At 35.3% G+C, this 22,255-nt stretch overlaps 1 protein-coding gene across 2 annotated transcripts in view; it reads left to right on the top strand.

The window, feature by feature from the left end:
- The window catches only part of LOC117173527 (SLIT-ROBO Rho GTPase-activating protein 1-like), a 348,789-nt gene that overhangs the window by 187,283 nt on the left and 139,251 nt on the right, over positions 1-22,255 (top strand). For both annotated transcript variants that reach the window (XM_033362166.1, XM_033362165.1), the window contains one exon: positions 3,327-3,922. In XM_033362166.1, coding sequence (XP_033218057.1) covers positions 3,327-3,922 — 596 coding nt within the window. The remainder of the gene's footprint in view (positions 1-3,326; positions 3,923-22,255) is intronic.

Genomic DNA, 22,255 nt, shown 5'->3' on the forward strand with positions numbered 1-22,255 from the left:
GTATATATATCAATCAAATGGCCATCACGGGTATACGGGTGAGTAGGGGGGCGCCATGTTTCCAACAACTGATATTTCTAATGTATTGTGACTATGTTTCTCTCTGTCAAAGACCTATGCTAAAATCTAGAGCTGGCTCTGAGGAAAGCCGAGATGAACATGCTGGAAATTTGGAATGGCTTTGCTAAGGAACGTGAACTCATCGGCGGTAGCGTAATACGTAAAGAGCAGATAATCGGAACAGTGAAGTTAACTGAAAAGCGTAGCACGCTTCTCACATGCGGAGAACCCCGGTTAGGCTAGCGGCAGCGATGCGTTCCCACATTGGGCACGCACTTTGCTATCCATGCCTCTTTCTGTCGGGCCGAAGACTCGACGGTTTGCTGTATGTGAGAGTTGAATTGCGGTCGTCTAACTTAATTGGTGCGCTAATCCGCTCTTTAGTCCAGAATTGCCCAGCCAAGGGAAATTCCTGCCGGGAACACATGTTTTATTTCTACCTCTTATATCATTTGGAGAGTGGTAGTAGTTGCAGAGGCGTGTGACCATGTTTCCTCGGTGACGTAACCGAGCCTCGTATATACGAAATATCTGCCAGGGTCCTTGGGTGCGACTAACTTTTCACTATAAAATATGCATATTACCTACAGTTTTTCTTATGTTATTTCAGTATGTTCACATTTATTTTTAATGAAGGTAATCGAAAAGATAAGTTTAAAAAGTGCTTCTTTCTTGAAAATTATTGAATATTTTATTATCACAGTTCTGCTGTCCAACAGAAAAACCTGGTAAGTGACATTTGCCATAGAGACTATTTTCCGTTAAATGCGCATGAGAAAAAAACCTCAATGGTAAAAGTCACTTACTAGGGTTTTCAGTTGACAGCAGAGTTTTAGTTGACTGATACTTTCAAAAGGCTAGCAATATGATAACATTATGCACAAGGCAAAAAGATAAGCTATAGAAATGAAGTATGAAAATATATTACATTTTTATACTATACTTGTTTGTTTTATTTTCGCACATTTGCAAATGCCAAAATTCGGTAATGAACTACTGTGTATCTACTGATGTACCTGACTGCATTTAAAACAATATCCTGTCTCAAAGATACCTTTCCTAAAAATAAGCTAGTACTTGGACGGTGCAAACTGTAAGTGTGAACTGAAACCTTCAAATCTTATTACTTTGGGGGGGGGGGGGGGGGGGGGGGGGGGGCTTTAGCTTAAAAAAACAATCTTTTGCGAGTTTTTTTAAGCGTATGGACTAAGAAAATGTATTTAAACCTTTTGTGTATTATTAAGTATGCTTTTGGCAATATTCTATAATTTTTTTCATTTAAAAATATTTAAAAGCAAGCCGGTGACAGATTATCCAAAAACGTCTTGGGGAAAAAAACAATTCGCGGTGTTCACTGTATCTCGGTCGAAAATTATCGGTAATCAAAAACCATTTAAATTTAGTCAAAGTATCATTAAATACCCCCCCCCCCCCCCCCCCCCCCCCCCCCCCCCCCCGTTCTCTGATTATTTTTTTGCGTTTAAAAATTTTTGGTGGTCATTTAAGGTTTAATCTGCTATTTTCCACGAAAAATTCTACCATTTTGGGGGTGAAAAATACCCTTAATGTAAAAAAAAGTTTAACTAAACGTTGGGGGGAGGTATTTTATATGTAGAAAAGGTGTACCAAGTTTGAATTGAATCGATAAAGTAGTTTTGAAATGACAGTGAACAAGGACTTTAAAAAACTAGTTTTGAGAAAAACGCGTTTAAAGTTTTAGAAGCCCACAGCTGTCATTGCTGTAGAACTGGAGGACAGGAGCCTAACTAGACAATAACTTCGAGAGTTTTGCTCAGATCGTCTTAAGATTTTGGGTGTATATTCTTGAAATGTATAACAATAAGAAAAGAAAAAAAAATCGATTTTTTGAAAGTGCAAACCTTCACCCCCTCCTCCCCCCTCAAAAACTAAATAAACTTAAACATATCAACGTTAAAGTATTGCCATACGTCAAAAAGTATCATTTAATATTTGTGTACATTGTAAATATAATGTAAAAACCGTGATATTGAAATATTCAATAATGTACGATAAAGAAACACTTTGTAAACTTAGCTTTAGAATTAAATTAATTAAAAATCCATTTCAACGTACTCAAATAAAAAAATAAAAATTCTAGTTACTTTTTAATTTTTATATAGAAAAGTTAGTCGCCCTGAAGCACCCTGACAGATATTTCGTATCTATACGGTTATGTGACGTCATTAGAGGAGAGATAATCATATCCCGCTGCCACTACTCCCGCTCTCCAGAAGAAATGGTCATGGAAGTGAAACATTTGTTCCCGGCGGAAATTTTCCCCGGCTGGGTATGTCTGATCTAGTCATAATATACATTAGCGCTGAAGAGACGTGCCAAGATCAGAGCGCGCCTGAAAGCCGCATTCATGTCCTAACGTCTGTCAAGGATGCTCTCTGATGCATGTGCAAAGCTTTTATCCAGAAGATTTGGCCTTCCGAACTGCTAGCGAGGAATAAAGTATCTGCAACCACTATGTTTGTCGTGCCAATTAATTTGGAGTGGTTCCGCCAATGAAGGTGATGCTCATATCCCTAGACCTTGTTACGAAAATGGTGATGCATATGATTAAACACTTTTACCTTAAGTCCTTACCTGAAGTCGTCCGTCTCGGGACTTTATTTTTCACGCTGTCAAGATGGTCGCATGTTGCTATATAATAATTACCTTTCTTTTCCTTTCATCATTTAAGTGATCAAGGGCTGGGTATCACATGCTTTTTTTGCAACAATTGTCCGTGAAGTTCGGAAGCTTAAGACTGTTCCGAATCAGTGGCACCCTCGACTGCATGAGGTACTTTGCATAAGATTTAGAGAGGTGTAACGTCCATCTTTCGAAGTGGGTGTTGCAGAAAATATTTTTAAAGCAAAGCTCATAATATAAGATCGTTACTTGATATGCGCTAACGTAACCCAGTAAATAAAAATCAACGATAGCATTAAACTTGACTGGTTATTGGGTAAACGCAAGATGAATACCTCGAATAAAAAATAAATAAAGACGAGCATAAACGCAAGATGAATACCTCGAATAAAAAATAAATAAAGACGAGCATAAACGCAAGATGAATACCTCGAATAAAAAATAAATAAAGACGAGCACAAGTTTTTAATATTTTACTAATATTTTGTTGTCGAATTTATCCATGAAATTATAGAATATTTCAATTGTTTGTATTTTTTCTTACACTCAAAGTTGATTCTTATTATTTAATTACTTCCTCCAATGATATTATTTTTGTTTTGCAGAAATTCAGGGAATATCTTCTTGGGACATCAAGAATAGCTAGGCTGGATGCGAAGCAAGAGTATATACGTCAAAGTCTATTAGAAGAATCGAACGCGAGCCCAAATCTTTCAATCGGAACAACGAAACAGAAGCAAGCGCGTAGAAAACGAATCGGCCGCCTACAAATGAATGGCCAGCCGAAGCTTTTTGGTGGTTCCTTAGAAGAATATCTTGAGAGCACAAATCAAGAAATACCGTTGATCATGAAGAGCTGCATTAGGGTAATCAATCTTTATGGGCTTCATCATCAAGGTATATTCAGAGTCTCTGGTTCGCAAATTGAAATAAACAACTTTAGGGAGTGGTTCGAGAGAGGCGACGATCCGCTCGCGGATGTTACTGACGCTTCCGACATAAATAGCGTAGCTGGTGTGTTCAAGCTTTATCTCAGAGAACTTAGAGAACCTTTATTTCCTATCATATATTTTGAGCATCTTATGGAGTTGGCACAACTAGAATCGAAACAAGAATTTGTGGTTAAGATGAAGGAACTCATCTTCAGTCTTCCAAGACCAGTGGTTATTGTGATGCGATATCTGTTTGCCTTCCTGCATCAGTAAGTTTTGTTTAGCTATATCGATTTGAATTTGAGAAGTAAAAAAATTAATTTGAGTTTTTGCCACAGGACAGGTTTTTGGGCATTTTTTGTGCTAAAAGGAGATCTTGATTTTTTTCACATTAGAACCTTCAAATGAAAAAGTAAAATTAAATTTTTTTTAATGAGAATAATATTACAGAATATCGGCGCGCATCTGAAAACGTCATGGGCGATACCGGAGCAATAATAAGGGGTTGTCCATAAACCGCGTAGCCAGATTTTGGTCACTTTTGAACCCCCATCACTCCACGTAGTATATCATAGCTATTTTCCAGACCCCCTCCTCTAGCCCCTAGAATAGCACGTGGTTTTTTTATGAGAAACATTTTCTAAACAAAATTTTTTATAAAAACAGTGTTTATCATTTCTATTCATATAAGTCATCAGATTAAATAGAAGGTAAGACTAGCCATGCATCTAAATCATATATTACAGGTAAACAATTTTCTTCAGCTTTTTGATAATCGAGTTGACAAGTGTATACAGAATAAAAGGATATCAATGTAAAACCATGCACTGTCATGTCATTCAGTTTCCCCCTTCTCTGGGTAGACTACGTAGTTTATGGACGACCCCTAACATAGCAAAATTCTAGTTTTTAATCTCAAGTTTTCTTTCTAGTAAAAAAAAGTATTTAAAAGGTGTCATGTGAAGAAAGTTCAATCAGTGTGTTTTAACCATTCATTTTATTTTAAAGTGTTTTGTGAGGTATATACAAGCAGATGCTTTTAATAGATTTTAATATTCCTTCAACCTATGATAGAAAATTAAGTACAACTTTTTAAACCCTGATAAATTAGCCCACTTGATATGCAAACACACATTTTTCATTATAAAATTTTTATATCTATTAATATATTAAATAACCATTTTTTCTCTCAAAAATTTTCAAAGGTATCTAAATCGTGAATAAAATAAGCTCAGGTTGAACTTATTTTGCCAATTTTTTCAGAATATATTGCAAACATAGTGCAAATTACGTTTTACAAACTTTCAAATAAAATGTAAAATGTTCCGCAGCTCAATTTATGTCGCGCATATTTAAATTTCTGCTTCTCTGTTATTTTTTTTGCAAAACTGAACATTCGTAGCCACACATAATATATCAGCAAGAGAGATTACTGACAGCAATCCTTTTACTGCGGCTTATAGACGCCAGATCACTTATGTGATTTTTCATATTCTCATCACAAAATGTAAGGTCGGGGTCATTTTTGCGACCTAACGTCCGGACTGCCCGGGTAATGCAGTCTGAAGTGGTTCGTCTTTACTTTTTTAAAAACCCCTTGATTGCCATTCTGTAATAACAAAAAGTAAAATAGTTATTAGTATAGAAACATAGAAAAATGTTAATTATTTTAGATGATATAATGAAAAATATTTATGGAGTTGTTCCGTGATGTCAAGAAGTTTAGCTAAAAATTGCGAAAAACGAAATTCGTATCATCAACAATTACTCATCCAATATAGCGGCTATCGGGCTAAAGATTGGCAAATAACTATCTCAAGCCAAGTGCCTTCGAATAGTTGATACGAAATCCCATTTAACTTTGGGGCCGTTTTTGCACTGAAACCGGTGAAACCCTTTTTTCGTTCGAAATTGGCGATTAAAAAAATTGTAACAATTTTCGCACAAAGACACATATATCCTGATTTTTCCAGATTTTTAAAGAATTTGGACGATACTTAAAAAAACCGTTTATTGTCACATTCCGTGGTTTCGTTGGTGTTCATTCTTGAGGTGTCTGTCGGTTTTTTTGTATATACATTATTTCATTGCTTGTAATGTATCACTATTTTCAATAATGATAATGATAAATATTTTACATTATTCAATTAATATAATTCTTATTTTTCACCATCAAAACAAGTGATTTTTGAAAATTCGAAAAAATGGCCAAGATATGGGAGTTAAAAAATTGTTTGGACTTTTTTTGAATATTCAATATCTTCGTTTCTAATAAACCGATCTGACTTTTTAAGCTCTGAAATTGTTTGAAATAAAACGTAAGGTTCTACACGACGAACCGACGTGACGCGACTACTGCGTGACGTATCGCAGTTCTGTGCCTCTTCAGAAACTTCAATGAATTAGAAAGAGCGACATATAAACAAAAACGATAGTATGAAATTAGAAAAAAGCTTTGTCATCACTTCGGTCTTCAAAATAGGAATGACAGCGTGTATTTGTTGTGTACCCTCAATAGTAATACAATTTTTAAATCTTTCGCTTAAAATCGCCTCGTCTGCTTTTTATTCGTTATGATTGCAGAATTCGACATGAATGTCTTTGAAATGTCCTTTAGCCCAGTCGTACATTTATCTAGCTTTTTTTTTGAAATACGTTTCGTTCGATTTTTTTTATTGATTTTTTTTAGAAAAAGCCATACATGTGCTCCACAAGTCCTGAAAGCTTTATCTTGGGACCGCTAGTGGTTAATGAGAAAATAAATCAAACTTAAGGTTCTATACGAAAAAGCGACCATCATTATGTCACACCACGCCACGTCAACTGCGATTCGCTATTTGTTTTTATATTTACGATAAGCGTGCTTGTCTAAACCTGCATTGGACAAAAAAAGAACTCTTACATTTCACATGTACCGTCTTTATCGCAAACATCACATTAGCGACTAAGCTTGCTCAAAATTATTTTGTTTTTCTTCATTGGAACGAGTTTAAATACTTGTTTTTTTATTCCATTCGTATCTGGATACATCGTTGCCAAAATGTCTGTTAGTAAAAGATGTTACAATCCTTTTGGCAGATTTGAGCACAGTCATATTAAAAGAAATGTCAGTCCTGTTTCCGAAAGTATTCGCGAAAATTTTCAATTTATTACAAAAAAAAAACATTTTATTTGTGATAGTTGCCCTAAGAAATTTTCGCAAGGACAAACTCCGTCTTCTGATACATCTAGGGATCATGATTCACACGCCAAGGAAATTCACGAAGATAAATTTTAAGATCAAATGGATATGGATGTGAACAGTAATATTTTATCTGGAAGTGACACTGCATTTTTTAAACTAGGCAAAGAGAAAGTTTTTTCCTCTCTAAATGTTGGTGTACGAATTCTCGGAGAACAGATTAATTATCATGAGCTAAAAACTAAAAAAAAAATCAGGACCCCTTCAGAAAAGTATGTGATACGATAAGATGCAAGCTTTTTTATATAAATGATAAAACTGTAGTTCATTTGAAGGGAAATTGAGAAAAAACTGAAATAAGCAAAAAGAGACAAATTACCATTTTAACCATTTTGCCGAACAGTTGGAAGATCAGAAAGATTCAACTCTTCTTACCGCATGGCTTAAACAGCTAAAGAATCAATCAATACAAAAGGATTGCTATCTTCTTCAGACACAAAAGCGGAAAAACTTTGTCAGAACAAAGGGTGTTGTGCTTAAAATATTTTTATAACCATGATGATAATAGTCGCATAGTGCCAGAGAAAAACTAGTGTGTATCTGTGAAAGTAATCCGAGCGAAAATAAACGTTTGAAAACGTATAGTTTTATGTAATTTTAGATAGTTGTATGAACTTTTAAAAGGGTATTTTCTTGCGGAAATAATTGGATTTTCAAAGTTTGCAGAATTAAAACCGAAAGAGTGCGTTCTAGCTGGAACAATGGTACCCACATCGTTGCGTCTGCATTGCCCATCAGAACGCTAAATTTATGTTTATTGGTGGGAATATAAAACGATTGGTTAAGTCTAATTTTCTACCATTTTCAAAACATGTTAAACGTTGATCGATAAGGTTTAGAAACTGTTGTGGCCACGGTCAACGAATTGATTAACAACTTAAGCGAAATTCGAAACGATTTCTTCGTCATGATTTTATTGCCAAACAACAAAGTATGTATATCAATAGTGTCATGTATAATCTATTAGTGGGTCAAATTCTTGACATACTATAGAGCACCTATGGGGTCATCCACAAAATACGTGATATATTTTATAGACATTTTTGACCCCCTCCCCCCATCACGATAAGCCCTGATATTTCATAGGCCTCCCTTGAAAAATACGTGATAAACTGTACCCCCCACCCCCCCAACACACACACACACTTTTAACCTTAAAAAAAATAATGAAAATTTTGATTAGCTTTTTAATTGTATCGCACAGTTTTGAAGAAGAAGATTTATGAGCAAAGTAAAACACATTCTAATCACATTTCTAAAAGTATATTTGTAACTTAAGTATAGAATAGATGATGTTATTTGGTGTCGATTAGGTGATATTATTAATAGAAGATGTTATAGTTTGTCGAAGGGCCTCTTCAGTCATACAATTATTTAACAGCCATATTGCTCCCCAATTAAACTATTGCATCTGTTTTTGTGGAAAATGATGTGCTTTTTTACAATTGCAATTATTATCATCGCTGGAAAAATCATTTGCAATTTTCTTCTCCAAGATCTTTTTACTCCAAAATTTGTTTATGATTTGTTTCATTAAGGAGAAATATGGCTGTTAAATAATGGTATGACTCAAGAGGCCCTTCGTCGAAGGGCGAAACGTTCAAGTTTCACTAAATAATTAATTTTTGACCAGTATACCGACAAACTATAACATCTTCTATTAAGTATAGAATAACTTTTTTAAAGTAACAGTATTTGGTTTCTTGTTCTAATATAATCTTGTTTCATGCATATATATATTTTTTGTTTTTGTTTTGTTAATATCGATATCTGCCTCGAATTTACTTGCTCCATGGATTGTCTAGGTGCCTTTCCAGAGTAGCGTTTTCTGTTTTTAGTGAACTTGAATCGTTAAGATCCAAAACATCTTTATCAACCATATCCTCGTCCAACCACTCCGCTTCTTTTTGATTCTCACATTTCATAGCAATAGCTAGCAGTTCTCTTTGGCGGATTGCAGCTACTCTGGTAGGCCGTATTTTTGGAATAGAAGCTGATACACCGCATGATTTTTAATGAATTTTTAATTTAGTCAAACATGCGAGGTGGATACCACATTTTGAACATATTTCCTTGTGGACTTCAGATTTAATAGATGTACATGTAATATCATATGGAACTTCTACAAACTGTTTAAATTTCTCTTTGTAGACTGTATCGCGCATTGATTGTAAAGCAAAAACAGATGGATTTTTTCCATTTTCTTCATTTCTTTGTGCAATTGGCAACGAAGGTGGTAAAAACCGATTAGGGAGAAATTCAGAAATGGAATTTCGAGGGAGTGGACAGCAACTGCGATCATCGCATTTCAGAATTTTCAAACAATACTGGCTACTTCGTAAGTGCATTTTCTGCCATTCCTCTGACTTTTTTTTATCAAAGATGTTTCTTTAAATTCTGAATGGTCAGGCTTTATATATTCACTTATAACTAGATAATCATCTATAACATTATTGGACCAAATTTCTGCTAAAGTTTCGCCAGCATATTCAAAATTTTCAATTTCTTTTTCCTCGTCGATCGTCTTACCACTATTGTTTAAATGAGTACCATAATGTTCATGTGGCAGAATGACTCCAGCTAGTTCTTTAGCAAGGGCGACATTCGTCTTTCGACTCTATTAAACGCACTACGTCTAGGAGCGTTGCAAGCAATGTACAAAGTATCTAAGTCCTATTTAAGAAAATGGTGAATTGCCACTGCTATGCCTTTCTGATATCGTAGGTTTTCATCTGGGCCACCATCGACATTAAAAATAACAACTGGTTTAGTGCTTCCACTCGGATCCTTGGTTATAATGTTGAATTTATCCATTGTGAATAGTTTTTCTACGTCTACACAGTGCGACAATGCCGTCGAAGAAGAATGTTTTCTAGAGCGAATAGCCACATATGTAGGTCTAGAATATCCTACACCCTCTCGATTGCCTAATCTATCCTTGTCAATAACTATTCCAGCGTATACAGATGGTACTAGCTTATGGGATTTGGCAACAACTCAAGTGTATCAGTTCTGAGTGGTATTAGTCTTAAATAAGAACCGCTTCGATTAATATTGAATCCAAAATCTACATTAAGAATGGTAGTCAAATGATTTAAAGTTTTTACAGATCTGATAATCTTTGTGCGTCTTCTTTCATCTGCTGATACTCCGTGCATAGCTATATCAACGATAACCTTCAGCAATTCTGGCTGATCTTCCTCGATTCTGGGATGTCCTTTTTTATTTCTCAATTTCAGTATCTTAACATAAGTTGGATTTTCAGAAAAAATTTCTGGAAATGCCTTTCTTTTTTTACTTCTTTATTCCTTTCCGCATTCCTTTGTTTTGTTTGTAATTTTTCTCTTCGCTTTAAAAATGATATGTCCTCATCTAAAATACAACTATTCTCTTTTAAAGCATTTTGCACTGGAGTATCGAATTTCTTAGCATTAGATGTTATGTCGGAGTTTGCAATAGACTTCTCAGGTACATCCGCGCTTTCTGTGGAAAGATCGATTTGCGACGTAGAAGTTCCAGAGATAGTTGTGCTTTTCGATGAAGCTGACTGGTCTTTTCAGCTATATGCGCAATTTTGGTATTAGTAATTTTCGTTGATGCCTGACGAGTATAAAATAAAAAATAAAAATTTAAATTTTGATTGGAAAATGTAATTATTCATACCAGTGTTAGGGGAGACCGTGTTGAGATGAGCATAGTTATCATTTTCAGTAAAATATTTGCAAGTAGTTTTCTAAAATGTAATTGATCTTGTACATTCTGTAAACCTTTATGTATCAATTTCATGAAATACGAATTGTTCAACAAATTTTGATTGCGATATAAACATTAAAATTGTGAATTATGTACGTCTCATCTCGCCCCATCATCTGGGGCGAAAGGAGACACGTATTGTGGCGAGATGAGACACCTCACCTATTTATTAAATTTTATTAATAGAAAAAAAAATTATTTTGGGTATTCTGATAATATAAATGAGAATCACGACAAAATATCATTATTTTAACCAATGAGCAATATGATTATTCATATTAATTCATGCCCTGTGAAATGTTCAACAAATGACATATTTTGAGAAAAAAATGCAGTGTCTTATTTGACCCTATATGCTCATCTTGCCCCAGTCTCCCCTATCTTGTATCAAAATTATTGAAGAAATTTAGCATACTTACAACATTCCAGCAATTTAAGAACCTGCTCTGGTTTTTTAGTTTTATGTTTCCCAACTCAGAATGTTTCTTCTTTAATGATTTTTCGAAATGTTCCTTAGATTTGATGGAATTCCAGAATAAGGTAGCTTCTTTTTGCAAATCATCGCCTTTCTTATTTAAGTAGGCTTCTTTGAAATGTTTAAACAATCCTTGGTATCCCTTGTTTTTAACCACAGTACAATAAATATACGGCTTTGAAAAATGCAGTAAAATTCTACAGCTTTATTTTAATGGCTGTAAGTTCTTATGATGCATTTGATACAGAAATATTGGACCTCTCCATCTGTGTCAATTGAATATTTATTGATTTCAAATTCTTTATGTCTTACGGTGTTATTTTTTGCGTCCATAATTATGGACCGTAAGACATAAAGAATTTGAAATCAATAAATATCAACGGTCGAAGAAAGGTTTGATTTGTTTCATCAAATCATTTTTTCAATTGAATATGTCTCAAAAATAATAATAATGCAGATAAGTTACAAAAAGGGTAGTAAAAGAATAAAAACAAAAGTGAAGTAATGAGGTTATGTCATTAAATGACTTAGATAGTCTACAAAATTTGAAAAACAAAGAAGTCACTCTATTTTTGTGCGAGAGGTAAAATATTTAAATTTTTAATCATTCGTTTACATTTAATTATTTTTATTGACGCATAATGATATTCGCGTATTCGAAATTGAAAGTTATAAAAAGGGTAGTAAATAAGAAACAAGAAAAGGAATGAGTTTATGTTATTTAATGACTTAGATAGTCTACAATATTTGAAAAAGAAAGAAGTCACTCTATTTATTTTTGTGCGAGTGGTAAAATATTTAAATTTTTAATCATTCGTTTACATTAAATTATTTTTATTGACGTATAATGATATTCGCGTATTCGAAATTGTAAGTTATAAAAAGGGTAGTAAATAAAAAACAAGAAAAGTAATGAGGATATGTCATTTAATGACCCCCGCGTGATTAATCATGGTATTTTCATGAACACACCCGCACCCCTAACAGTATCACGTATTTTGTGGATGACCCCTATAGGTGAATTAAACACGCATTACGCTAAGATATCGGATATAAAAGAACACAATACGATATATGTGCATCTCTATCAAAGAAATGAAATTTCTATCAAAGAATGAAATTTCAGTATAACTGTAAATGGCAAAGGATGTTGTGATGGAATTGGTGGCATTCTCAAAAGGGCTATTGCTAAATCAAACCTTCAGCGTCCGTACGACAATCAGACCACAAAAGCTAGATAAATGTAAGACTGGGATAAATGACATTTCAAAGACCTTCATGTCAATTGAGGGTACTTAACAAATACACGCTGTCATTTTAATTTCGAAGACCTTTTATTCCAAACTAACGTTTTTGTTTATATGTCGCTCTTACTAATTTAGTTGTTTGAAATTACGTTTGAACAATAAAAAAATGTTGCTGAATAGGTGTTGACCTTTACTTACTAAAAATCAATGTGTTTATTAAAAACATTTATGTTTCTGAAGAGTCACCGAACTATGCTACGCTACGCAGTAGCCGCGTCGCGTCGCTTCCTCGTATAGAACCTTAGGTTTGATTTATTTCCTCATCAACCAATAGCAGTCTTAAGATAAAACTTTCATGACTTGTGGACCACATGTATGGCTTCTTACGAAAAAAATAATAAAAATCAGAGGACACGTATTTTTAAAAACGCGATTTTAGTTTTTTGAGTTTCCAAAAAAATTTGAATTTTTTTTGTAAACAGAAATTTTTTATTTAAAAGTATATGTCAATACGAACAGCTTTAGAGCTTAAAAAGTCAAATAGGTTCATTAGAACCGAAGATCTGAAATATTCCAAAAAAAGTTGCAAACCTTTTTGAACCCCCATATCTCCGTCATTTTTTCAATTTTCAAAAATCATTCGAGGGCATTTTTCGTTGCTAATATATAACTGCATACATCGAGTTACAGTCAAATCTCATTCTATGGAGAAAATTCTTGCTATCACTTGACATGGACTCCACCAATGGTCACAACAAGTCAATTTTGCATCAGGTTGCGTCATGCCCCGCAATGCAACGAGAAGCGTGCTTAACTCGGGGGTTGAGTGTAATTCTGACTGCATCGAACTCTCGGTTATAATAATGTATAAAATATTACTTTTTTGTTGTGGCATTTTGAATTCTAAATATATTTACCATTATAAGCCATAAATTATAATTATCAATTATATTCTTTGTAAATCATAATTCTTATAAATCGTAATTATTATATAGGTTTGTATTATCAAATTGATTATAATTTTAGCAATGAAATAATGATTCTACAAAAAGCCCGACAAATATACCTTAACGACGAACACCGTCGAAACCACGGTATTTGAAAATATTCGTTATTTTTAGGTATCGTCTACATTGTTTAAAAATCTGAAAAAATCAGAATATATGCAAATTGGGAGGGCGCGTTAATTTCCCTTGATGTTCAGAAGTATTGTGTATTCTTTCAGATTTTTCCGATCATTAGTTTAGCTAAAAATTGCGAAAAACGAAATTTGTACCATTAACGATTACTCATCCAATATGACGGCTATCGGGCTGAAGATTGGAACAAAAAATCTCAACGTGCCTTCGAACAGTTGATATGAAACCTCACTTGGCCTTGGGGCCGCTTTTGCATTGAAATCCGATTGAAACCCGGCGCTTTCTGACTCAATTATGTTTGTATTTTTAATTAATATGGAATGACGAAAGGACCTCGCACAAATTACATTGAAAAAAGGTTTTGCTGAATTTTTCTAAATTTTGGATATGTTGCAGGTCATGACATCCCTGATAAAATGTTCTTCTGCTGAAAAGTAAAAAATGGACAGTTTTTCGTTCGTATCGCATCAAAGGTCGCTCTTCGTGTACGCTAGAGTAGACATACCTAAACTCGAGGACTGTTTGGCGCCACGCTCAGGGATCATGCCTAACTCCGTGCCTCATTGATATTTTGTACTTTAGGGCCCCCTGATCAATAATATACGTGTCTGAAGGTCAAGAGAAGAATAGTTTTTCGTTGGTGATGCGTCCAAATCCAATTTTTGTGCATGCTAAAGGAGACATACCGACACTCGAAGACGGTTTGACGCCACGCTCAGGGATCATGCCCAGATCTGTGCCCCTTTAATATTTTGTAGTATAGGACACCCCTGATTAATAATATACACGTCTGAAGGTCGAGAGAGGCATCATTTTGCGTTGGTGTTGCGTCCAAAGCCGCTTTTCTTATATACTAACAGAGATATACCGACACTAGTGGACTGGTTGGCACATGTACATGGTTCAGCCATGTACATTATCGAATAGATGGTCCTAAACTACAAAACGTCAAAGAAGCACAGAGTTGGGCATGAGCTCTGAGCGTGGCGCCAAACGGTCTTTGGATGTCGATATGTCTACTCAAGTGAGCACGACGGGGACCGTTGATGCGATACGAACGAAAAACTGTCCATTTTTGTACTTTTTGGCGTAAGAACTTTTTATCGAGGATGTCATGATCTACAACATAAAAAATAAATAATAAATATTTGTCTGCTGATCACGAAAATCCATGTAGATTAAAAAAATTGACAGTTTTCGGGAAAAACGACTTGATTTTCATGCTGCGAAGGGAAGTAACACCGTCACTGAACAAGTGTTTGATACAATGCTCATAGAAACAATCCACTAGGCTCTTCGATTGACACACTTTGTAGTTTCGGAACTGTTGATGAATAATATCGAGGTCCAAAGGTCGGGAAATGCAATGATAGCCGTCAGTGCAGTACCAAAGTTCCTTTTTGCATGGTATTAAAAAAGAATGAATGAGAATTAGCTTGTCGCAAAGCTCATAAGACATCCATACTAAGCTATCCAACTGACATTTTTTAGTTTTGGACAAACTTTTTCCAAATGCCATTGCGAATTGGTTCTACTGTACAAAAGCTTAATCCTGTATTAAGAAAAATTGAAAAAATAAGGAATTGTATTCCGCAACACTGGTAGAATTTCTGAATAAATCGAAGAATTAAAACTCTGAAATCTTAGTGTAAAATAACCAACTCAATGGCAGTAATTCATGCCAAACAACTGATAAAAGGCGAAAAACAAACAAGAAAATGAAAATTATTTCAAACGACGTAACTATCAGATATTCCTGAAGAGAAAACTTACTCAAGTGATCGAAATAATTAAGAAACTCATTTGATTTCTCAGGAGCAGTAATCGATTAACTGGAGGGTTGATTCATTACTTCGATGAAAATAACTATTTACAAAAAGTTTTGCGTGAATACTATGGCAAAAAACTAAAGAAATATTATTTTATATCCCAAGATATATTCAGAGTATTGTCGCAAAAAAAGTGATTTTCATCAAACCAATGAATCAACCTTCCAGTCAACAACATTGAGGCACGTTGATTATTACTGATAACTGATATTTAATACTAAGATTTCAGAATTTGAATTCGTAGATTTATTCAGAAATTCTATCAGTATTGCGGAATACAATTCCTTATTTATTTCAATTTTTCTTACTACAGGATTAGGGTTTTGCACAGGAGAACTATTTTGCAATGGCGTTTAGGAACCATTTGTCCCATTACGTTTTCGAAAAGATTTTTGCTCGACAACGAATGGAGCGAATAGATAGGGGTGAACATGCTGCTGTTCGCGAATTTGCAATTCGTCGAGGTGATGCATTCGACTCACCAGCACTTGTGGTAAATATGCAAACAAGACTATGCATTAATTGCAATCAGTCCATCCTTGATGAGATATTGTAAATGGAGCGTGATCTCTTTTAAAGTTTATTATTTTGTGATCCAGTACTCTGTTAAGGTGGTCATAGGTACGTAACAAAAAAGGACCTTCTAATGTTCTCGTGTAAGCTGCGGCAAGGACTTGCAGATGATTTCTCAAAATTGATGTTTCAGTATTCGAGTCGACAAGCTGTAAGTCTTGCTGCTGCCAGTATAAGACAGTCCTTGATGCTGCGATTCGTACCTGGTAATATTGGCTTCGATTCGTTTACGCCAGACGAACATATCGAACGACATGTGACCGAGTTTGCAAATAAGCTGTACAATATGAATACAGATATTCCAAGAGTGATTGTGTACATTGACGGTACCTACAGTTATATCGAAAAAAGTAGCAACTTTCGCACTTTAAGACAGTCATATTGTGTGCATAAAGGACTCAACTTTTTTTTACGATGGCCTGGTGAAAAATATTCAAAAACATACCGTGAAGGGTCCGCACTTCTCGGTAGTGTGGAGATCTTAGTTGACGCATCACTACATTAACCTGACATATATAAGATTCAATTATACCTTGCGTATAATTATACATTCTACAAAGTCAACTCTGTCATTATAAGGGATCGTCCATAAATTACGTAACACGTTTTTCTTTTGTTTGAATAAAGACGAGCATGAAATTGATGTGAAGTTGAGAAAGACACAACGATATAAACAAAAGAAAAAAGTGTTATGTAATATATGGACGATCCCTAATACTTCTCGGACAGCAGGAGAAACGATGCTGCTATGCTTCGAAATGAGTTTGAATTAAATCGCATCAAAGGTCACTTTTCGTGTACGCCAGAGTAAACATACCGACACTCGATGAACGTTTGGTGTCACGCTTAGGGATCATTTTCAAATCTGCGCTTCTTTTATATTTTGTAATTCAGGACTCTCTGATCGATAATGTGCATGTCTGAACCATGTACATTTGCCAAACAGTCCTCTAATGTACCTTGAGAGACCTATATTACTGATCAGGAGGCCCTAAACTATAAAATATCAATGAAGCACCGAGTTGAGCATAATCCCTGAGCGTGACGCTAAACAGTCCTTGAATGTCGGTATGTCTCCTTTAGCATGCACGATAAGCAGCCTTAGGCACAACATCAACCAAAAAGTATTCTTCTCTGGACCTTCAGGCCTGTACATTATCGATCAGAGGGTCGCAAGCTACAAAATATGAAAGAATTACCGAGTTGGGCATGATTCCTGGGCGTGGCGCCAAAGAGTCCTCGGATGTGGGTATGTCTCCTTTAGCATGCACAAAAAGGGGCTTTGGACGCAACACAAACGAAAAAGTATTCTTATCTCAACCTTCAAACATGTACCTTACTAACCAGAGGGCCCTGAAGTACAAATATCAATGAGGCATGGAGTTGGACATGATCACTGAGCGTAGCAATAAATAGTCCACGAATGTCGGTATGTTTCCTTTATCATGTACGAAAACGGCTTTGGAGGCAACACCAACAAAAATTATTATTCTTTCGACCTTCAGATACGTATATTATTAATCGGGGGGTCCTAAAATACAAAATATCAAAGGGGCACAGAGCTGGGCATGATCCCTGAGCGTGGCGTCAAACATTCGTCGAGTGTCGGTATTTCTTCTTTAGCATCCACAAAAAGCGGTTTTGGGAGCAAACCCAACGAAAAAGTATTTTTTTCTCGACCTTCAGTCACATACATTATTAATCAGGGGGTCCTGAACTACAAAATATCAAAGAGGCCCAGAGCTGGTCATGATCCCTGAGCGTGGCGCCAAACCGTCTTCTAGTGTTGGTTTGTCTTCTTTAGCATACACAAAAAGCGGCTTCGGATGCAACACCATCGAGAAAGTATTCCTGTCTCGATCTTCAGATTCGTATATTGTTGATCGGGGGGTCCTAAACTACAAAATATCAAAAGTGCACAGAGCTGGGTATGATCCCTGAGCGTGGTGTAAAATAGTCCTCGAGTTTCAGTATGTCTACTCTAGCGTGCACGAAAAGTGACCTTTGATGCTATACAGATGAAAAACTGACCATTTTTTTACTTTTTGGCAGATGAACTTTTTATCGCGGATGTCATTATCTACAACATATGCAAAATTTAGAAAAATCCAAGAGACCTTTTTTCAACTTATTTTGTGCAATGTATTTTTAAAAATTTTCGAACAACCCACATGACGTTTACTGCTGCTTAAGTAGTCACATTTGTTCTCAAATTTGTTTGCATTAATTACTGAGTCGCTGAGGCGCTATATTCGCCACACATACACACGAACTATGTGCCACTGATGTCCACAGCTAGGCCGCTTACCTTATATAAGGTATGATATAAGCTAGGCCGCTTTGATATAAAATACTCCTTTTAACAGTTTGTCAAATTCACGGCAGCTCAGAAGGAATATAAGAAAAACATCAGAACCTACAGACAGGAAGATTGGAGGGATTTTTGCGAGAAATCTAAGAACATTCTGTAGGCAGCAAGACGACGCACGATCCTGTAAAAAAAATCCGGACGCTTGCCTCGGGCTCATAAGGCTGGACGATATCGAGTTTACCGAAGACAAATAAGAAATACTGAAACAGCCAACCTAGAGGAGGAATACTGCACCCAAGAATGAGAGAAGGCATGGAATGGCGTGGAATGACCTCTGTAGTCCCAAAGTTGGAAAGGATGACTACCATGTTCCAAAAAGTTGCCGGCTGATCAGTTTGACGTCCTTCATTCTGAAAACACACGTCCTTCAGGGGTCTTTCTTAAGAAATGTGAGAGGCTTTTAGTGTTTGAAGTTACATCAATCTCTCAAATATGAAAGAGGTCGTGCTCCAAGCTTCCGGAGCTTACATTTGTGCCAAAGATTACTAAAAATGTGTGCAATATTTTACTACTTCGTGTATTTGCTCGAAAATGAGTCAGCACTCCTGCCCCTTAGTTCACTCCTTTATTATTTTAGTAACTTATTTTTCCGTTGAATTCAAAATATTATATTCGCAGTATTTTTTGTATTGAGCATACATATGGCCTCCATCTGTTGCTATTAGATGGAGCTAGATAGACATTTGGAACTAAATTTTGTAATAACAAATTTTTTAGCAGATTTTAATTATAACCTCATTCTTACATCAGCAATTTAATTTTGGAAACTTGTGCTGGATGTTGACTGAATCATATCATATGATTAATTTATTCTGAATAAATTGTACTTTTTTTTTGAGCAATTATGTTCTTTGGCTGGGTTTTTACAAATAGGACTTCAAAAATAGTCAGCAAGACTGCTGGTATTCAATTTACCTTGGTTTCTCTTCTCAAGCGATGCAACGTCTTGGTGGAATCTTTCTCCGTTTCCGTCACTGACTGACCCCAAATGTGCTCGGCAGAAGTGCAAATGAGAATCAAGAATGTGAATCTGTAGCGATATGTTCACTTGATTTTTCCTCGAAGTTCTGCAGCATAGTGTTGATCAGGTGTTTGCAGTTTCTGGATTTCGTGTTCCCCTAAAGAATTCCGTTTTTATCCATAGTTTTGATAACATTTTTTGCGATGCACAGCTTTACATGCAATGGTGGTAGGATGATTTCTTGAGGATAAGCTAGAGGTTTTTGAGCAGCGTTCGTTTTTCCTGGTTCCACCGTCTTTCGCTCTGGTCAAATGTTAACATTATAATGTTGGTCTCGTGCTCCGTTGCTCCAGTTGTATAGAAAACAAAAAGATTTTTTATAGCCAGGTTGTAATCCGGGAAATATCCCTGTGACTTTCAATTTACCACAAATAGGCCATTCGTATGATTTTTAATTTATTCTTTCAAGTAAAACTGCCATAATATCATAGCACTCTTTCATATTGGTGGCATGAGCGATGAGTATTGATGAATATTCATTTCCGTTGTGCAAGAGAACAATTTTTAAACTGTGCTTATTTAAATCAATAAATAAACAACAATTCTTTGTCTGTTCATGACCAAGGCTCTTTATAAGTCCATCTACATCCGTACAATAAATGAAGAGTATATTAGCTGTAAAAAATGTAGGTAAATTTTTTCATTGATTTCGGTAACAGACTTTCACACCCGTTTTCAGCGATTTTTTTGTAGTTGAGTTCAAGATTTCAGCTTCATTTTTCGATAAATTCAGGTCCCTCATTAAATAATTTAATTCTATCTAATCGAATAGTTTTGGCAAGTTTCTGACCGGCTTATATTCTAGGGATTGATTTTCATCAGAATTGATTTCTTCTGCTTTCCGTGTTTTGCAGAATTTCCCGAGATAGAATTGTTAAAGCCATACGCAGGATTTTATCACATAAGGAACATTAGGGTGAATAATGGAGTCCTTACATTTAGATGAGTAGCCTTTTTCATATGTTAAACAGAAATAACAATCATCGATATGATTCTGAGGTTCTCTCCAAAAAGTAGGAAAAGTGAAGTAAAAAAGACGATCAAGATCTCTGAAATATACTGACCTCAATTTAATCGCACTAGTCAAACAGCAACTATTGGATATTCAATCTTCTTTTCCATTTTTGAATATAATCTTAAAATATATGTTGTAGCTTTTTAGCATTACAGGCCAAATTATTGGTCTCTGTTTTACAGGACGAAATAATCGCAAACGTAGAGAAAACATTGTAAACTGAGAGATGAAAAAAAAACTTAGTGCAAATCATAGTGACTCTGTAGAGGAATAAAATGAAATGAAGGTAGCATGAAGTGCTATACAAACAAGAGCAGAGAGCTGGTACGAGTGCAGCTATGTCCCGACGCATACATATTACAAAAACCTTTAGGATACTATCTAAGGAACCGTAAAAGATATCAAAAAAATTAAGTAACGGTTGGAATCCACTTTAAAGAACGCAATGAAGTCTTGTCTTGCTTTCCGCTTCAAACAAGTTTTTTTCCTTTTTATCATATGATTTTTCATTTTTTGAAACAAATTTTGACTCAAAAACCTGATGCGCTGAAAAAAATAGAAGCCAGATTTTGATTTAGCACAGAAAATTAGTCTTAACAATTGTGTATTAATACGAGGGTTTATTTTCAACCTTACAATGTATTTTACAAAAAAAAATTTTTATTTAGTATTGTATAATAAGGTCAATTAAATCTTCAATAAATGAATAAGATTCCTTGTTGAAATCCTTTTTCATTGAAATCTTCATAAAAAATTGATCGTATGATGCTTCAGCCAACATCCAGCAAAAGTTTCCATAAATGTAAAACAGGAGCGGAGATTTTATATATCTCAAAAACTTATTATCGGAGTTTAAATTACTCTTCAGATTATTGTTCAGCATAAAAAGCGAAGAAATTTATCTCTACACTGAACAAAATTTGGACAAGCAGCTGTCTTCTTAGTGGCAACGCAGCGCCACCAAGACGGTTGGTGTAGCGGCCAGACAACTTTTAAGTAAACTACAGTACCAAACGTGCGAGCAGATCCTATCCCATGTGTTGGGAACGCAGCAGTCCCACAAAAGAGAATTAAATTGTCCCACGAGTATAAACTATAACTGTATAGCTCAGCGCGAAACTCGAAGTGGGGATTCCGTGCTCCCGCTTAAAGGGAGCGTTACTGTACCAATACTGTTGGGATTACAGCTGTTCCAATGTGGAAACAGAGCGTACCCAATATGAGAGAGGATGTGTACCAAGTTGCAAGTGAGCAGCGCGCGACGTATTTGGTGTTCCAGCTCTACTACGTGGGCGAGCAGATCGCCCAAAAAATGTTCAGTGTAGTTTATACTAAAAGAATACACATTAATAGAAATAGAGCTCATTGAGTTTTTTAAATTAATTTTTCACCTTTTTGCCCAATTTTTTGACCTGATAGCAACAACCGCAGATCAGATTTGTGTGCAACGTCAAAAGATACTTTGGAAATGATATATCGTACTCAGCGGGAACATAGGTCACTTTTGTTGACCCTTAATATTTATGAATAACGCTATGTAGCAATGTCAGTTGCTTTAAGAGCATCCGCACGTGAGAAACTGTTCTGCTATTCATAATTGATTTTTTAAAAAATTGTATTGCAACGCAATAATCGCCGCATTTTTAGCCTAATTTTCTTCGAGGATCAATTTTTGACATAATTTCAAGGGTAAATTGGCTGTGCTAAAACCGAATTTGATCTCAGAATATGGCCATCATGCCTAGTTATCTAGAAAAAAGAGATTTAAACCCTTAAAAACTGCTTTTCTTTATCATTTCATGGTGGATGAATCTAATGTGCACAAAACTTTAAAAGTATCTAAATAAAAGCATATGCCTTGTACAAAAAGTGTTAGAAAAAAGTATCCATTTCGCAACAATAGGGACCTCAGAAGGAAGGGGATGTTTCACCCGCTGG

This window comes from Belonocnema kinseyi, chromosome 5, assembly GCF_010883055.1.
Source record: "Belonocnema kinseyi isolate 2016_QV_RU_SX_M_011 chromosome 5, B_treatae_v1, whole genome shotgun sequence".
In the NCBI taxonomy this organism is placed as follows: Eukaryota; Metazoa; Arthropoda; class Insecta; order Hymenoptera; family Cynipidae; genus Belonocnema; species Belonocnema kinseyi.